Genomic DNA, 19,378 nt, shown 5'->3' with positions numbered 1-19,378 from the left:
TTGACCATCGTTCGAACATTTTTTTTTTTTTTAATGTTTTAAAGATAATTTTTTTTATTTTTCATAAGATTAGGAAAGTCAGAATGTAATATCAAAGTGATGAGATAATTTTTTGTAATTAAGCTCAAAGAAATGAAGCGTGCGTAAAATACGGAAACGTACTGGCGCGACAGCTCTAAAATATAGACGGCCAAACAGGTCTAAAAAAGAAAAAAAAAAAAAAAAAAAAAGCGAACGATTTAAAAAAAAATCTAATAGCGGCAACGCCTGAAATTCCGGAAGTCAAGTGTAGACCTACCACCCACCACATAACGACATAAACTACCTGCGCGCCAGAACATTGGCCTTTGTCGTCTCGTCGTCTCGTCGATGTGAACATGTGATCGGTCAGTAATACGCGTGTCTGGCGTAAAATTCATGGTTTGGTTTTGAACGATTGGAAAAGTAATAGTCAATTAAACTGCTCTAAGTCCAGACATGTCTGAAGAGTGTAGATATCTGATTGCAACTGAGGAATCAAGAAGTTTTGCGAGATGGAAGAATTCTACTAACAAAGTAAGTTTTCTTCTCCAAGATCACGATGTTATAAATTTTATTGCTATTTACATGCTACGCAGTTGGAACTTGAAGTAAAACGAATTTTGGGCTGCGCAAAAGTGGTGTCGGGATATCAGTGTCCAGTGGGGGAATACTTTCGGGTGGTCCAGTAGTAGCATACGAGCTTCAATTGGCCTTTCTGTTTGCACACGCGCGTAGTCGTACCTACCTCGTACGCTTTCGTATGTAGCTAAAACTTAACCTTTTATTGTTATATTATTAACTAGGTTTGAGTTAGACTTTCTGGGAAGTTAAGTAGCTGACGAAACTACTTCGGTATAAAGGAAATTTTTCATTTCCCCCTCATTATAATTGGTTTTACACTTTTGATTTGTTTGCTGCTTTGTTGCATTCTTCATTCCACATTAAGGTGTTATTTTCTTTTCCAGCTACTTTCTGCAACAACTACTGTTTACATTTTAAAAAGCAAACAAAATGGTGCAAGGAAATAGCACTCAAAGTATAGAGAGTGCTGCATCTTTTACGTAGAGCACCTGTGAAAGTTGAAATCGAGGAATATACATATTTTTTCTTTTCAGCACCCCAGAGAGCACCATTTTTTTAAAATGGAAATAATCAGCAATAACGATACCAATAGGAGAAATTTGAATTACTATTGGATATTGATTATAATTTTTCTTTAAAGTATTTTATCGATTTCATAGTTTCCAATAGACAAGCAGACGAATTTTTGACATTAGAATGAAAGATTCTACACGTGTTAAGCGAGAGCTAATAAATGTTTGCGTTCCGTTTTAATCATTCTTTTGGCTACTCGTTAATCCACAGGAGTTTGCAATTGTTTGGTACCAAATCTGAAGGACAGTCTTTTTCACAACACACGATTGGTTGATTTTCACTAGACAGTCATTTGAATGGTACAGTACAGTATATTTGCATGTTTTTTATTTCAGTTTTATTTGACATCATGATGATTCATTTCTTTAGGTGCAGTTCCTATCCGCAGCCCTACAGTGTGCAAAAATAGATAGTGGAAAAAATCTGCTTATCATGCAGATCTGCACAATGCTGCCTTCATGTAAGTGACCTATCAGCAGTAATTTTGGTTTATATTTTGCTTTCACATGCAAATCTCTGAGAAATATTTACATTAGCTGAACTCGTATTGAACATAGGACTACACAGTGTTAAAAGACTCTTCTCTTAAAGAAATTTGTAGCTGTGAACTTTCTTTAGATGACTCTTGTGTCAGAAATATTTTCCTGCTTCTTGGAACATGGAACGTAGGATGTCTTGATGCCAACCAAGTGTCACGGGAAAGATTGTAAAAACACGTTGAAGGTATTTGACAAATCGGTAACAACGTTAATAAAGTGACTTTTTTTGCATTCTTAAATTAGCAGGAAAAACCTAAAGCTGGAGGATGATACATTTGTTTCTTGTTACTAGTTTTATAGACAAAAGGTAAATTGATAAAATGAAACAACACATGACTTATTGCTTTAGATCAATTGTTTTCAGAAATGGAGATTTATTCCACAATCTTCAGCTTCCCAGGCAGACACCCACCTACAAAACCATGGGGTAATAGATGCTATTAAAATTTATTAATAAAAAAATTTATATTTTAGGTTATTGATCATAGAGTCGGATCATTGTGTGGAATTTGATATTCTAGCCCTGGAAACCCCAGGTGCCTTTCTGCTTCAACAAGGCTATAAAGCAATTATAATTTCAGGAGGTAAAGACTGAAACCAAAAACAAAGCACTTTTTTGGAAACAGAAAAGTGTACACAAATGTTCAAGGTGAAATCGATGAAATGGTTGAGACAAAAAAGAACTTTATATTACTTTTGAACAGGTTCTAACTCAGTGTACGCGGTTGATGCCTCACTATACGATCCAGCAATCTTTAGGCTGCGTCTTCCAGTGCTGGGAATTTGTTATGGCAAGCAAAGACTCAACAAGGAGTTGGGTAACTAATTCTGTTTTATATAATATTTTTATCATTCAAATAGTTTTTTTTAGTTTATAACATGTTAGAAATAACAATTTTTGAACGTTTTTATGTTTTTGTTTTGTTCTGTTAAGGTGGAACGGTGGAGAGAAAAGATGTTGCATAACTTCTCATTCGATATCTGTGGATTGCAAGGAGGTTTCACATTGGAGAAACGCGAGCAGCCGTATAACGATTACATCCGGTGCACGGTCGGACGTGATAAGATCCTGCTCATGCTGGTAAGCGGCGGAGTCGGTTCCGCCGTTTGTGCTGCACTTCTACAGGGTGACGACTCGTCGCGAGTGCAGGCCATCCACATCGAAAACGGTTTCCTGCGTAAATACGAATCCGAGCAGGTCATCACTAGTTTACAGCAACTTGTGGTCAATCCTCGGGTGATTTGAGATACTTTTCTGAACCATTCAGAATCTTGTGATTGGCCTAAATTTTCAAAATACGTCGTCCTGTCACATCTCAAATTCTACGGTTTATAATACTTGTTCTATGACCCAGTTCTTTTATAGACAGTGGCTTCTCGTTTATTCTTTATGCCAGCGATCAGATTTGATATTTCCTATTTTTTTAGGTTGTTGAAGCAAGTTTGACTTTCCACGATGCCTCCACCAACGTGCTTGGTCGCCAAACTTTGTCGTTGTGTCGGACTGAGAATCATCATAACGATTCCGAAATTGTTCGTCAGTTGCGCCTTCACGGCCGTGTAGTAGAACCTCTACAAGGTAATTGCATTAAGGTGTTTCCTGCGTTATGACATTCCAGTAAGATCTTATTCTTTTCGCAATATTTCGCAATAGACTTCCATAAAGATGAAGTAAGAGCCTTTGGTCGAGCTGGGTACGCCCGCAGAATTATTAGAACGTCACCCGTTTCCTGGTCCCAGTTTTTCAATTCGAATAATTTACGCCGAAGAACCGTTCTTGGAAGGTGATTTCGATGAGAGGCAAGTGCTGATTTGTTTGATAGTCCATTATGCCAACATAGTAGCCAAAGAACATGCGTTGCTCAATCGGATTGAATTCGCGACGTCGGAAAAAGAGCGTCTTCTTCCGGAAGAACTGTCCAGTCACAACCAGAATGTTGCCACGCTGCTGCCTGTTCGCACTGTCGGTGTTCAGGTACAGTAGGTTGCAGAAAAATGTGCGGGGTATGAAAAATAAAACATACGGAAAACCGCCACATTTTTCTACAATATACTGTACAACAGATTCGCAATTTAGACGTTTTCGTAATAATGCCGCGATCGTTATCAGCTCTTATTCAAGGGAGACGATAGATGCCACCGTATCTACGCCAAGGTATTTTTTTTTTTCTCTTGTCTAGATCTTTCAATGGCCAGTGGTAAGTCATTGATGCTCGCCTTATCGAAATACTTGTTTACATTATTTTTGTTGTTGAAAAATTGTGTTATTTATGACAAAGGGTCCTTGTGTTCATGACCAATGGCTTGAGAAGGATATCAACGACTATGGCACCTGCTGCCCATCGCCTTACGTAGAAAGCAGATGCGACAGTAGCCACATCTTCTGGAAGTAATCACCAAACTCGAAGGTGGCTGTTATAAATCGTTCACACGTTGGCCTTGCAAGCGAAGTTGCATCCCGTGATGAGAAACCCTTACGACATATGATGTACTCCAACAACGCGATGAGCCCATGGTCGAAATTTGGCGTGTATCCGCCGTTTGGCATGCAGGAAGAATAGCGGAGACGACTATGATGACATTCCCAGTTTTGACTACTGAACTAGAAACAGTTTTACAGAACCATTCACGTGGTTTTGTTTCTATTATTTCATTTTAAAAATGCAATTGCAAATTGTTTTTTATCCGCCATGCGTCACACTAGAAAATCTTAATTAGTTCTAATGCATGAATTTGTTAGCTAATAATATGTGTTTGAAGAAAATGTTTTCAATTTGAAACTTTGAACAGGAATTTGTGCTTTACCTTTTTGCAATGCGGCAACACAGCATTGCATGTCGATCTGCGAACGTTTGACAACTCACTGATATTGCAATAGGTTAATAGTTTTGTGTCAAGTAAAATTTCAATGTGAGTAACTGCTAGAAGATTGCAAGCGAAATCTGCATGTGTCGTGTCATTGTTCTAAATGTTGGTGACTTATTTCGTTTTGATTAGGCATTTATGTTTGGGAACAATACCTGAAGTTGGATATTGCCTAATGATATTTACATATTAGGTCCTACTTAAAGACACTGGGGGTGATACGTTTTGCATCCATATAGAGTACTCGAAGGATGACTCACATGTGCTGCGCCATTACGATCGAGACAAGGTAGAACACAAAACTTTAAAGCGCCTTTTAACAATAATGAATGAATTTCCTCATTCTAACAGTAATCAATGAAAATATAAATATATTCTTAGCTGTAGTAAAGTCTAGATCAAAAAGTAAGATTTTCCAAGTCGAAGAATAACATTTTCCAAGTCCTAAGTAAAAACAAAAGGTATGCAACAAGATGACTTTGCACTCTAAGGCTTTTTAAATATTTTCGCCTTCTCGTGATATCAGCATCTAACACATTAATTTCTTGCTATAATCTCAATCAGATAATTGTTTAAATAGGCACGCATTTTGTTTTTCCTAACTTGAGTAATACGTAGTAGAAAATTGCAAACATAGTCAAAAAAATGGTTGGTCAAAATAACTGTGTTCTCATGACTCTTTTCGTTAAAGCAACATCTGTAAATGCCCCGAGTGCCAGCTTAGAAACCGAACTTGAATCCAATTTAATCTCGACCCGAAAATCATGTGTAGTTTGCTATATTTAAATTTTAGCAAAAAACGGAATAGAATTCAATTCGAAGTCAGGTTTAAAAATAGAGGCCGACTTTTAAGCCCTACTTTTTGCACAAAAATTTTACTCAAAAATTTTGACTTGGAATTCAATCAAATCTAACCTTCTATAACCAAAATAGGTTGCTAATTCCGAATCAATTATTAGTTTTTCATGAATTTAACGAAATCAAAGTGGGTTTATCACAACCACTTTGAATTTGAATTACTCATCAACTATAACTCTCGAATTAAAATGAACTTGATTTTTACTTTGTCATTGAATTTCAAATCTAAATCTTTTGTTTTATAGCAACAGGTTAAAAAAGGGAAAAAGTCGAACTTATTTTTTAAACCTGACTGAAAAACATTTCTGCTAGATAGCTATGCAGATTCTCTATCCAATTAGTGTTCGGAATCTGTTTGGGTATAGCGTCTTGGGTTTAAATCCTTACGGAATTGAATTGCTACCTTTGTGGAATGCTTTATTTCGTTTGCATCGACTATACTTCAATAATTTAAAAGTGGGAAAAAGTTGCATTTAAGCAACAAGAAGGCATTGTGCTTATTTATCTACGAATCATTGCTTAACTGATGAGCATCGGATTGTGGTGCTGGATGTTCGTGGATCTAATCCCATCTAAGGTAAAAATTACGCAATATGTTTGCTGATTCACTTTATTGGTGTTTTCACTGACAGTCTACAAGAGTTTTAGTAATTTACCTTGGGATACTTTAAATTATTATTACAAGTTTGAATAAGTTACCTTTAAACTCATGGTAAAAGTTGAAAGTTAAATTGCATCACTCATGGCTCAACGGTAGGGCATCGGAGCGGTACGCACAAGGTTTAGGGTTCAATTCCTGAAAAAGTCAAGTTACATTTCAATGTAAAAATTAATTCCACCGGGAAAATGAAACGTTCGCAGAATTTCAATGTATTCAGAAAAAATTCTGATTTATGAGTTTCAAAATCTCGAAGAGTAATATTAGAGCGCCTTGACCTAAGATCTGTAAAGTCCTATTCTGCAACGGTGGTATTGGTCGCATATGATGGAACATTACAACTCAAACAAAGAACGTGTAGTTGAACACATACTATGATGATTAATCATACTCAATTAATTGTTTGTTAATAAGAAAAGAATTAAAGTAATATACATCACATTATAGTTCTCTTCACCTTGGATTGCATACTGGGAAGTTATATGCCACTACATGTATCATCATCCATCATGGACATTGAATTCCGTTATACTTGAATTCCATTATGCTTGAATGGGATTCGAACCCAAGTTATCCAGTATTCCAGTCCACAGCTCTACCATTGAACTATGAGTGATACTATTTCATAATCTAAGTCTTCAACACATTAAGGTAACCATGCAAAGTTGTAAATAGGGGATCAAATATCATTGGGGGGGATATAGGGGGGGTTGCCAGGAAGGTATCGCATCCGCCTAGCAACTCCAAGGTCCGTGGTTCGATTCCCAGGAGGTTCCCGATGTCCTGGGCTTCCAACCTTCTCAGGTGTCAGCCTTCCACGTCTGCCAGTCGGGTCGAGAAACTTCCCCATTACGAAGTAATGGGACGGATATTTTGGCAATGTTTAATATAATATCCAATAACAAATTTTAATAAATCGTGTATATCAATATAACGTAATATACATTCAATCAACTGAAGCTGTTGATAACTATTTGCAATTGTTTCGGCTCTTGCGGGATTTGAACCATTATCCTTCGGCGCATCATGCCGGTACTCTACCACTGAGCCGTAAAACATACAAATATGTCGTCTATATTTTCGTGTTATTTGAGTTCATCAAATTTGGACTTAGGATAATTTTTGTAGAAGATAATTTCTATTAACATATCCACAATAAACACATCTAATAGAAATGTAATCAGATTACAACATACGTTTTCATTTAATGGGTTATTAACCTTCAGCCAGGATTTGAACCCGAGACCTTTGAATCCTTACACCAACGTCCTACCACAGAGCTATGATAATTGATTACAAGTTATTAAGGTTAGCATATACTTTGTACGAGCCTATACAAATTGTATCTTTTCGTGCCTTTTAATATTACTGCAAAGTTAAACATAACTCATGGCTCAACGGTTGAGCATCGGCAAAGCACACCAGAAGTTTAGGGATCGATACCCGAAAGAGTTAAATTGAAATCTGGGAAAGTATTCCAATACATCTAATAAACCGATACATATAACGATTATGTACAAAATCATTCTTCAGGTAAATAAAATTCTTGTAAATATGAAGTGTGTATAACAGTAAACTAACAACTCCGGGATTGGAATTTCATCGTCGGTAATTCAAAGGCATTCCGGAATTTTCAGTACAAGAACTGCACATCAGGCGCCATCTCACTGGTGTCAAGAGTCCAAACCTAGAAAGGAAAAAGTGCAAAGGGCAGAAATGTGAAAAGTGTAAACACAAAGAAAGTATGAAAAACAATTTTTTCAAAATTAATGGAAAACAAAATTTGTATTGACAATTCTCCACATAACGAAATATTTTGCAACTTTAAAAAGGCAAAATAACCATTTCAAAAGTTGCTGTCAACCAAGGCAGGGGGAGACACTGCCTCAATCGACTCACCGGGGAGATTACCCAGTGCTTGGCTAAGAGAAGCCGGAAGAAGAGCTGAAGATTTGGAACATTTTTACAGGAGCGATTAACCTTTAATTCGGATTTGTGGGTAGCGACATAGCCCTCCATAAGCATTTCATCGAACTATGAGGACCCCCACGTCCCCTTTCCGGCCAGAGCCCTCCAAACCTCGATATATGTTGTTTTTATATATACCGTACAGTAGGGGCATGACCCCCTACGGGCTTATTATGAGTCAAGGGGAAACGGGGCCACAGAAAAGAAGGGAGCCCAGATATGCACTTCAATTTATTTACGACTAATACCATAACATGAGAGAATGTTTTTCATTCCATGGGTATTTCCGGTCGTTTTTCCAAACGTCAGCATTGATAAAACTCCAGCCTCATTCTGAAACCTCATTTTCGATTTATTACGTCAATTACCTAAAGAGAAAAAAACACACAAATCAACACACAAATATTTGCTTATGGAACTTACTTCAAAAAATAATCTGTGCAATCCTTCTATAGTCTTATAGTTGGAAAGTTTCTAGTCTGATTTCCATGTGAAAACTAAATATGACTTGATATGAACACCAGGATAAGCATTGAAACCGGGATAACCATGAGTTCCAAGCAATTAACTCGAGTGAAAATCTTCTTCGCTATAGTTTGTTGTCTTTCGCTTTGCGCGCGTATTGTGGACAGGAGCTGGAACAGACTTCGTCAACGGAGGGCGGTCATATACGGCCTTAGTCTGTTCAAATAGATGAATAACAATATCCAATAAAAAAAAAATTTACCACCAATACAAAACAATTTTTTATTTATACCAGTAGACTCCTCGCTAGCTTCGCGGACGTCGCTATAGTCAAAATAGTACCAACAATTACCATCATCCTTGTTCTTCCCTAAGTGGAATCTAAGAAGAAACAAAGCTAATTACAATATCGATTGCCAAGTTGAATTATTTTAAGCTTTTACTTAGAACAGCCATCGCCAACTCCTCCATATGGACATACGGATACGGGATAAATCGTCAGCGGTATCGAACAGATTTGGATCAACTAAACTAAAATAAAGGGCGTTACATGTAATCCGCGAATTGAAAAAGTGTCATTTTTACTTACCATTTGTAATATGGTGAATTTGGTTTCAAATGTTAATAAATAGGAATCCAGCCAGTCAATATAACATTTTCAACTTCAATCTTGAAGCTCATTTTGAACGTAAATTTCGAACACATAACCAAATAGTGATATGTTTGAACTAAAATGTTAGTCCAGCTGTCATTTGCAATCAGGCAACCATTCACTAAGCACGCCACCCACACCATGCAATGTCCTGATTGTAAAATTATAAAAATGTAATATATAATGTAAAATAACAAATATATACAAATATTTACCATACTGGAAAAGCACCAACTTGCAAAACCGCAATATTTTTCTAAGACAATTTGTAGCAGTTAATAGATTTATCTTGACAGTAGTACTTGAAATAAATAGCAAACCTTTCCTAGTTTTTCTTCTCAAAAACATCTGCGATCATTTGCTATACTTTCAATGTCTTATTCATTGCTTCAGCTTATCTGGAAATAGAAAACTTAACACTTGTTAGCCAAATATTTGGTTAAAAAGTTGAATTTTTTCCATACTTGGTTACATGATTCTCTTTTCAACATAGAATAATGGTAAACGACACTGCATGGAAGCCACAACACCTAAATATTGCTAATTTAAAAAGCCTTTAGCCTTCACATCCATAAAAAAAAAAAGGAATTTAGAAAATGTTAAACTTAATTGGTAACATATTTTCTGGGTTATAATCAATTTGGATCTGGGTGGGGATAACAGGTGTGCTGGTGGTCTTTGAGGGCATTTATGATTTCCTTAATCCTATAGTTCCAGGAATCAAAAGGGTAAATCTCAAAATCATTTTAAGAAAATTCAGTTTATGCCTATGAGCTCCCTTATGATGTTCATTGATACCACATTCTGCCAGGCTTTTCCCACATATAGCATATGTTATACTCATTGCATAGAAAAAGAAAAAATATTGAATTAAGGCAGATGACTGATATTTATGGGATGCAAATGTACCATTCACCTGTCAAGCATTCCATACTGCATAGGTGTTCAGGAAGAATCATGGTTGTACAACTACAAGTTTTGTGCTAAAACTTGAGGATGGCTTGTTCTGGTATTTGTTAAGAGCTCATAATCCCAAAGCTGATTCTTGCTCGCAAGTTAATCTATTAGAAAGATTAACGAATTAGAAAGATTAAATCTGAATTAACGTGACGTAAGGATGATACACAGTGACACGAATAGAAGTGAGGGTTAAATAATAGCACAATATATGTATCAAACTACGAAATTAGTGCAGAAATTCCAGTTAAGCGAGACGTCCATCATGACTACCACCATAGACTACGAAGTAAAGACGGCGATCGGCTCCATAAGCCCGAGAGGAATCGTCCGAAGCGATGCTTCTGCATGCCGGTAGGGGTCAGGCCGTACCGGTTAACAAGGCAATTTAGTCGTTCCCCGTTTCCCTACTGATTACGTGCTTCACACACACGCATTTTCGGGTATATGGAATTCATATTGATTTTTCTACTTTATACCATGATTTTGAATAGCCCTTCCCCGTGTCCCTTGAATTTTTGCTCAATTTTACTTACAAGTTCGGGTGTAGAAAAAATTAATTTTATGTGACCCCCTTTTCCCTTGAATATATTTCGTTTTAAAGAAATCGTGAAACACTGGTTGTTGTTTTTTTCGATTTCAACAGAAGGTAGTAGGCGCGAGCTACAAACTACACTCATTTGATACAACTAATTTCGCCGTTTGTATCTGCCCTATATTAATATTTTAGTATATGAAATAAATAAAAAGACATAAAAATTTAAAAATATGTTCAAGATGTATGTATTATTCAGTGACTGACAACCTTTTAAACACTGACTTCTGATCACTCAAGAATCGAATTATCACATATATTTATCATTTATCGCCTAGCGAGATTCATAACCAAAATTAATTAAATACCTTTTGTTTTATTTTGAACACCACAGAACAACATAATCCTTGAAAAACCACAACGTAAACAATGTAAATGACGCCTACAAATTCACAACAGTGTTTCAAGATTTCATTTAAAAATCCAAATATTCATGAGAAACGATGGTCACATAAAACTTTTTTTTCTACACCCGAATTTGCAAGTAAAATTAAGCAAAAATTCAAGAGACACGTGGAAGGGCTATATAAAATTATAGTATAAAATATAAAAATCAATATGAATTCCATATACCCGAAAATGCGTGTGTGTGAAGCACGTAATCAGTAGGGAAACGGGGAACGACTAAATTGCCTTGTTAACCGGTACGGCCTGACCCCTACCGGCATGCAGAAGCATCGCCTGTGGAGGGTTATAGGGGAGTTCAGTCTTTACCTTGTAGTCTATGCTACCACGCTTAATGGACGCTGAGCAAAAACGAAACAGCTGACAGCTCTGAACTAGCCGTAAAATGTCAAAGCAGTTGCTTATTTCTCCACTAGATGCCTAAAACATAAAGTTCAAGGTAAATCACGTCCTGAGGTAAATGAATTGGAATTAATGGTTGTTTACTTACTTCTTACTAACTACTTGTTACCTGAGTCCAGGTAATCAAATTACAGTAATTGATTTCTCTAAGGACCATTCGAGAAGCTCTTTAATTATTTTCTGTTTTGTTCGTGGAATTCTCTCTCTGCAGGTTTAAGACGTCATGTTGCATTAGGCCATTAGGCTCTCAGTTGAGAAAATTGATACGTTAAGTCCTGGCGTTCGAAATTTGATTCGTTAAAAAAGTACAGTACATACAAGTAGGGTTGATTTAAGCTATCATCGTAGAAAATACATAGGGCTTCTTAACCTGTTTAACAATATTGGTACAGTTGGACTGAGATCATAAGTACAACTGTAACTGAAGTTTTTACACGTCCTGTCATTCGAATTTACCGCAACAATGGTTGGTAGATGTTCGCGTTGGAGATTCCAGTGCGAATCTATCAAATCTTCTTTCAGGATATGTATGTCGATCATGTGGGAAATTCAAAGCAATGTTTTCTTGTGGATATGTAACAAAAGCAATCTTGGTGCTTTTGGTTAGACCTCTGCATCTATTTCAGAATCAGAAATCAAAGGAGATTACTGCAACAAGAGTATGCGAAGCGCAGATAACAAAAGAAGTTATTACTTTTTATCGACTTCCGTTTAATCTATTTATTATAGGTTGCACTCAATTCATTACCTCGGGTTTCACTACCTGCATTGAAATGTGCGCTCACGGCACAACTGTCATCACGAATTAATCTAAAACTTATCTCTCGAGTCTTCTGATTAATACGAGCAGTCCATGTCAGATAGTAGTCTCTTGCGACTGGGCATCAGCCTTCACTATTTGTTAACACTGTTCCTATGCAACATTTTCAATAAAAACCACTCTAAGAGCTGCCCCGTAGAACTGAATAAAAAAGTTAATCAGAAAAAAAAAAAAAAAAAACCCAAAAAAAACTTGTCGTTCTTAACCAATCTTTCACTAACGAACAGGGAGAAAATCGCCCATGTCAAGATTCATGAGAAACATCCAAACTTTTGAAATGTCAGAACAGCCAACAAAGATGTAAATCAATAATAGGAACTCACGTTGTTTTCTTTTTATCGGGTAGCGATGAGAGTTTATATCCATCTATGACAAAATAATGTCTGATCCATGCCGTTATCGCGTCTCACCGGTAACGTTAAAGGAGTGGCGAAAAAATAGGACAGAAGAAGATGAATGGATGGTGCGGATATTAACAGCCTTAAACTGAGATAACAATAGTTGATGCAGTAATAAATAACTAATAATATGACAAATCATTTAAAGTATAAAAAGATGTGCTTAAACACGAAAAAAACGAGCTTTTGCCACTTACGTTACGCTTATCTAAAATGAGAAAAAGATTGACTCTGAAAAGAATTAAATGATTTGTTATTGCTTAGTAACGTTCAAATTTTTACCATTTATGTCAAACTACGTGGTTTAGAACCAAAAAATAAAAAAAAAATTCACCAATCCGTTACCAATTATTATACTTATTTAACACATGCCAATGTAAAATGAATTCTACCTTCAAACTTTGCAGAGGTAGTTTAGCATAACTAATAACGCAAACCTGTAAAAAAAAAAAAAGAAAAAAAAAATTAGTTAACATTTAGGCATACGTAAGATGAGGGTATTTCGACACGAAATGAGCCATACCAATTGATTGACATGTATAGTGTAACTAAGAACCGTTCAGAGGATTGATAGTATGGAGACATGCAATTTTTCGCGGGGCGTTTCCAGCACATAATTTTTCTGTGTAAACTACAAATTCGTCTACGCCCTGGAAATCGATTATGCTGCCAAGAGTCTTCAGCATTTTCTGCATTGAAGGTGATGTACTGCACAAACACTTATTCTCACGCATAAATATTCCATACAAAATAAGGGGAAAAATGCAGAGTTTTAAAAACCGCCAAATAAAAAACAGCACTTACCATTTTGCATGTCTATCAAAACGAATAGTAATTTATGTATGACAAATACCGCAATGTGACAGATAATAAATGGGTTATGGCGATTTCCGGCCGCGCTTCCAACGGTTATCTGTCTTTCCTCAACCAACTCCACCCTTTTCGAACGTCTACCATTATTTAAATATACAAAGAAAATAAAAATACTAACTAATGTAAAAAAAATCTTGCTTAGGAAACTTACGAAAACCTAAGGGACTTCTGAGAGGAGCTTTTGGTAGAGCATTTTGAATGCCACCCCCAAGATTGTCCAATATACAAGTTAAGTTATTAATCCTATTAACGTGTGAACAATTTGCGTGTCTGGTACACATGTTCTTGACGAGTATGGTAGAATTTCTTTCCTGTTTGAACAGAAAAATATGGATGTAAGTGTGGAACAAGCTAAAAAACAAAATTTTAAATATAATACAGAATGGGAAACTCAACTTGTATGTCATATTAAGCCCTGTTTTCCATAAAGCTCAATACATCTTCTCTGCTCCTCCAATACTCCTCAGTCGTGAAAGCATGACACAATAAAGGCACTGCATGTTCTTGGAACAAGATAAACAGGTAACACACTCCAACTTTTAGAATTCTATGTATAAGCATATGAATTACCAAAGAAGTCACTTTACTTATACAATTATGGTTATGTCAGATACCTTAAACATCTTTTTCCTATCTTTCCAATGACAATTAGTTGACATCAGACATCATGACAACCAATTTTTCTTTATCCATGAAGCAGGGGAACATTTTTGCCCTAAGAGTCATTTTGAGCAATTCCAGAGCCACAAATTTTCCTAAGGAATGAGCTTTTTCATACTGCATAATTCTATGTTCAATAACAGTTAAGATAATATCAACATTTGTCAAAAAGCTGCATATGAAATCCAAATGTAAGCTAAAAATACTGTTCATAGGTGATTGCAGGCTTATTTACAAGAAGCCAACATTGTGCAGATCAGCACAAAGAGCCAAAGTTTCAACAACTTCCAATTAAAATTTTATCCTATTGTTTAATGTGTGTGTTTAGGTAGTGCACTGTAATGTTACTGATAGGGAGCATACCTAAAGAAAAGAAAACATTAACTGCCAGCAAATAGAAACTGAAAGAAAAATAATGTGCAAATATCCTTTACCGTTCAAATGATTTCTTGTGTTTTGTTTTGATGAGTTTTCCCCAGCAGTCTTGCTTGCTTTTTGCAGAACTCAGAACTTTTCTTAGGCAATAGATTTGTCCCAGTCAATGTATGCCCGCAGAAAACATTAAACATCTTTTGTGTTCTTGTTTTTTTTCTTTTTTAAAGAAAAATTCGTCAAACAGAGAAAATCGTGACATCAAAAATAGCATATTCAATTCGTCCATTATCACTGAAACTGAAAACACAAAAAAATTTGTTATTTTCTGCTAACATTTTGGCAGCTTACAAATAAAAAAAACTATATAACTGCAACTGTTGCAGTTGTTACGAACTTTTAGACCTTCAAGTAAACTTCAATAAATCATACCTTAACTGATAGAAATTGGTGAAAAATTCTGTTTCAAACAGCGGTAAAACATTTAGATTTCAGAAGGACTGGATTTTTCTAAACATCAAAACTACTTTTTGCATGTTCGATGCGGACATCATTCTGACGGCAGCTCGAAAAACCTCAAATTTCGTCCGGTAGAGCTCTCTGCATTTTTTTTTTCTCCCTTCCGTTACGCACTTGTTAAACAACTGATACTTAACACAAAGCTGGTCAATTTGTTTGGCCACTTTATTTTATTATTTCTTTTATCATTTATCCTTTGCGAAATAAAATTTCTAACCAAACAAAACTTAATGCAGTGGCCGTTAATACTTGTATGCAAACAAATGTTAAATTCTAACAAAATATTTCGGTAAATAAAAGAAAACAATTTAAAAAAAAATACCCTAGCTGTTACTGGAAAGAAGTGTTTATAAAATAACGGCCTTCAATCAACGTTGAGTTTACGGAAGGATCCTTCAATGCCAAAGAGTTCGTCAGACGTCTTTGGTTTACCTGGACGTTTCGACTCATCCGTCTTCATGTTGGATCGCTCAATCAAGAACTCGCGACGATCTTCGCACTTCTTCTTCCAGTAAGCTATGTTTAATTGATTTTTTTAATTTTATGAATTGTAATAAAAAAATAAAACTGGTATTAACTCACCAGTAAGTTCAGCTAAAGACATGTTTTCGCCGCCGTATTCTTTGGGCAACACATCTTTCGATATTTCCTTGTAGAGGGATTCAAAATCCTCTGCATGTACGCGCAACTGTTACACAATTAGAACACATAACATTGAATTAGAAATTAAATTGATTTTTGTAAATACCCTCTGCTTCATTTTGTCTTTCATGACGCTATTGATAAGATTGTTGATCAAATTGAAGATGGAAGGCGTGTGGATGTAGTTCATGCTCTTCGGGCGGATTGGCGAAGCATCCTAGCGAAAGAAAACAAAAGTAATTCAAATAATAGTTTAGAAACAAGAGAGATTAAATACCTCCCAACAAGGCATCAGCTTCTTGATCATGGAGAACGGCATAGCCGTAAAGTGATTCATGGCGTAATCGGAGAAATCGAAAAGCAACAGCATGCCAGTAACAAACATCTGCTCGTCTTCGTCACTCATTATATCCCAGACCATAAAACTTGCTCGTTGGATGTGCTCAATCTGTTGCCGTTTAAACATTACATTCGCATCATTGCTCAGAATCTTAAAAACTTCGTTTTACCTTGGTTTTCGTGGGATCGTAAGCACCTGGTCGGATTAAAACCACCTTACGGCCTTGGTGATCATACCCGGGCAGAGGTAGAGTTCCCCTGCAAGATTAAAGTGATTTAATTCATACTGAAAAGGAAAAAAAAAAAAAAAAGTTATGAAATTATACCCCAAACTTAGAGCCTCTTGATTTTCGGGAGACATCGGATCCCATCCGCTGAAAAATTCCGGCAGGGCAGTGCGTAAAGTCAACGTCAGGTCCAGCTTCTTTTTCGTCTTCTCCATACTGTACTTGCAGCCCCGTAAATATCTCAACAGAAACTTGGCATCTAATTTAACAAGCATGTAAATGAGTGAACGTAAAACAACAAAATTCAAATGTTCTTCAATTATCTCTGAACGCTATACGTAATCTCCCATTATCTCGAAACTTAACCGACAATAAAAAAAAAATGAATTCATTATGGCATAACCATATACCTAGGGGCATTGCTTGTAAATGAGGTTGTTTCTTGACCCATTCGCGAAGAGCCATAACACTCTGAGTACGTAAATGTTCATCTTCCGACAGTTCCTTTTCGGCTTTCTCGATGATTTCAGGTTTCAGGGTCGTTACGTAATCCAATTTTTCCGGCATCTTGGCGCTACTTTTGAAAATCCAGCTATAACTATCCTGCAAATCGGAGGGAACCAAGTGAAGCAGAGGTAAGCAATCAATTGCATCTACATCGACGATATGGACAAACAAACAAATAACAGACAGATTTTCAACTTACCTTAAACTCGCAAAGTCATGTGAAAGACTAAACACTTAAAAGAGTCTGATGAAAAAACTGCTATCTCACCGACACGGACGGTGGTCTCAACTCGTTCGGAACTGATAAGAGAATGGAGCTATACATGTCGAGGTCACTAATACCCGGGGAGCTCTAGTAAAAAAACAAAATTGTTCCCATGTACAGTTTTGTTTGCGACTGATTTTCCGCGCAATTTAGCTATTGACAGGGGTTAGGTAACAAAAATTGGCAACCCCCATCCCAACGCATTTCAGAGTTCTAGGAAAAGCGAATCATTTTGGTTTTCACTTTTCAGCACGTGTTTCAGTTTCGTAACAAAACGTGAAAGCTATTTTCTTAAACCCTCCCCAGATTTCGATGCACTTTTGGTATCGTGCAAGGTTAAACTTAGATATAAGAAAATGATCGATAAGTAACATCGACTTTGTCCTGTAAGCTGATCGGTCTATTATTTTTTACCAAAACAAAAATTGCAATCAGTGGAATCAACATTGAATTTGATCAACTTAAAATCACCAACAGTTAGTGCGATCCCAAAAAATCCCTGTGGTAATACAGAAATGTTTCCCCAATCAAGGACAGACATTCAATCAACGTTGAGTTTGCGGAATGATCCTTCAATGCCGAATAACTCGTCAGAAGTCTTAGGACGTCCGGGTCGTTTGGATTCGTCCGATTTTATTTGGGATTGCGCAATCAGGAAATCTCGACGATCCTCGCATTTCTTCTTCCAATAAGCTGTTCGTACAACATTCAAGAAAACTTTCAGATTCATTTCAATCACGTAAAAGTTTACCTTTAACTTACCAGTAAGCTCAGCGAGGGACATGTTATCACCACCGTATTCTTTCGGCAAAACCTCCTTGGAAACCTCTTTGTAAAGTGATTCCATGTCATCAGCGTGCACACGCATCTATCGTATCATTAACATTATCTCAGTTATAAAAGAAAACAGGAAGCAATAATTTTACGGCCATTTCTTCAACGAATTACCCTTTGCTTCATCTTGTCTTTCATGATGGTGTTCATTAAATTGTTGACCATATTAAAGATGGAAGGCGTGTGGATGTAGTTCATGCTCTTCGGGCGGATGGGGGAGGCTTCCTTTTGAAGTAAAGTAACAGTAGGTTCGCTGATTTTTTTTCATTGAAAAATGAAAAATAAAATTCAAGTAGATTGCAAGATTTTACCTCCCAACAAGGCATTAACTTCTTGATTGTGGACAGCGGCATAGCGGTGAAATGATTCATGCCGTAGTCAGTTAAATCGAATATTAAAATCATTCCGGTAATAAACATCTGTTCGTCCTCATTGCCCATCAACTCCCAGACCATAAAACTTGCTCGTTGGATGTGCTCAATCTGGATGGTTCAACAAAGAGGCTCGTTACAGTAACATGCAATTTGTTTGGCTGCATAAAACGTTTTAGATTATTAGGCTACGGAAAAATAAAAAAAAAAAACCTTAATCTTAGATGGATCGTAAGCTCCGGGACGAATCAGCACAACTTTACGACCTTGGTGATCATACCCAGGCAAAGGAAGAGATCCTCTATTTTATAACAAATGACAATAATTATTTATTGTCTAATGTATGCACGAAATTGTTGTGCAAATTATACCCTAGACTTAGAGCCGCCTGATTTTCAGGAGATAATGGATCCCATCCGCTGAAAAATTCGGGCAGAGCTGTTCTTAAAGTTAATGTCAGATCCAACTTCTTTTTTGTCTTTTCCATGCTGTATTTGCATCCACGTAAAAATTTAAGCAGAAATTGGGCATCTGTTTGTTTACGGGATACGTAACAAATGTTAATGTAGTTTTAGATAGTTAAGCACTTGAGGAAACACTGTAGTAAGTGGCCGACAAAGGAATATGCTAATTATTTACCTAAGGGCATGGCCTGCAAGTGGGGCTGTTTCTTGGCCCATTCACGAAGAGCCATAATACTTTGAGTGCGCAAGTGTTCATCTTCGGACAGTTCCTTTTCGGCTTTCTCGATGATTTCAGGCTTCAGAGTAGACACATAATCCAATTTTTCTGGCATTTTTCCGTCTTGTAATCACCTGTAAATGTGCGGAGCACAAAAAAAAGGGAGTATTTAGTGTAACACTATAATTACACGATCAATTTCATGAGATATCAAGGTCGGGTATTCTTCTAATAATAGTACGTTTGACAACAATAATATCCAGAAGATGGGAGTATTTTATTACCACGACCTGACGACCGAATTAAAGGACTGAAATGAATAAGTGAAAA

General features: G+C 36.5%; 1 protein-coding gene, 1 long non-coding RNA gene and 1 pseudogene across 17 annotated transcripts; 2 read left to right on the top strand and 1 right to left on the bottom strand.

The window, feature by feature from the left end:
* The first annotated feature begins 311 nt into the window (after positions 1 to 311).
* Positions 312 to 5,646, top strand: LOC116920072 (GMP synthase [glutamine-hydrolyzing]-like). 16 transcript variants are annotated; one of them, XR_006645364.1, is made up of 13 exons: positions 312 to 555; positions 1,387 to 1,475; positions 1,546 to 1,636; positions 1,713 to 1,899; positions 1,959 to 2,022; positions 2,080 to 2,142; positions 2,204 to 2,364; positions 2,420 to 2,533; positions 2,650 to 2,952; positions 3,144 to 3,294; positions 3,370 to 3,499; positions 3,560 to 3,870; positions 3,995 to 5,646. XR_006645364.1 is itself a non-coding variant. In XM_045172165.1 (13 exons), the coding sequence occupies exons 8-13, from the start codon at positions 2,356 to 2,358 to the stop codon at positions 3,588 to 3,590; spliced, it is 738 nt and encodes a 245-aa protein (XP_045028100.1). In that variant the 5' UTR covers positions 312 to 555; positions 618 to 779; positions 1,387 to 1,475; positions 1,546 to 1,636; positions 1,713 to 1,899; positions 1,959 to 2,022; positions 2,080 to 2,142; positions 2,204 to 2,355; the 3' UTR covers positions 3,591 to 5,646. The 16 variants fall into 16 exon arrangements, 15 of the variants coding, with proteins under 15 accessions (XP_045028100.1, XP_045028104.1, XP_045028099.1 ...); XM_045172165.1 differs by adding an exon at positions 618 to 779 and having other exon boundaries at positions 3,560 to 5,646; XM_045172169.1 differs by having other exon boundaries at positions 1,795 to 1,899; positions 1,962 to 2,022; positions 3,560 to 5,646.
* A 5,818-nt stretch (positions 5,647 to 11,464) lies between these two features.
* LOC123471631 lies at positions 11,465 to 12,540 on the top strand. The gene is made up of 2 exons (XR_006646429.1): positions 11,465 to 11,594; positions 11,655 to 12,540. It is a non-coding gene; the product is annotated as an uncharacterized LOC123471631 (long non-coding RNA).
* A 2,873-nt stretch (positions 12,541 to 15,413) lies between these two features.
* LOC116921948 lies at positions 15,414 to 19,372 on the bottom strand (annotated as a pseudogene).
* Positions 19,373 to 19,378: the final 6 nt, after the last annotated feature.

Source organism: Daphnia magna, linkage group LG4 (assembly GCF_020631705.1).
Source record: "Daphnia magna isolate NIES linkage group LG4, ASM2063170v1.1, whole genome shotgun sequence".
Taxonomy (NCBI): Eukaryota; Metazoa; Arthropoda; class Branchiopoda; order Diplostraca; family Daphniidae; genus Daphnia; species Daphnia magna.
Note: the sequence above shows the minus strand (reverse complement) of the source record. Positions and strands in the feature narration are given on the sequence as shown.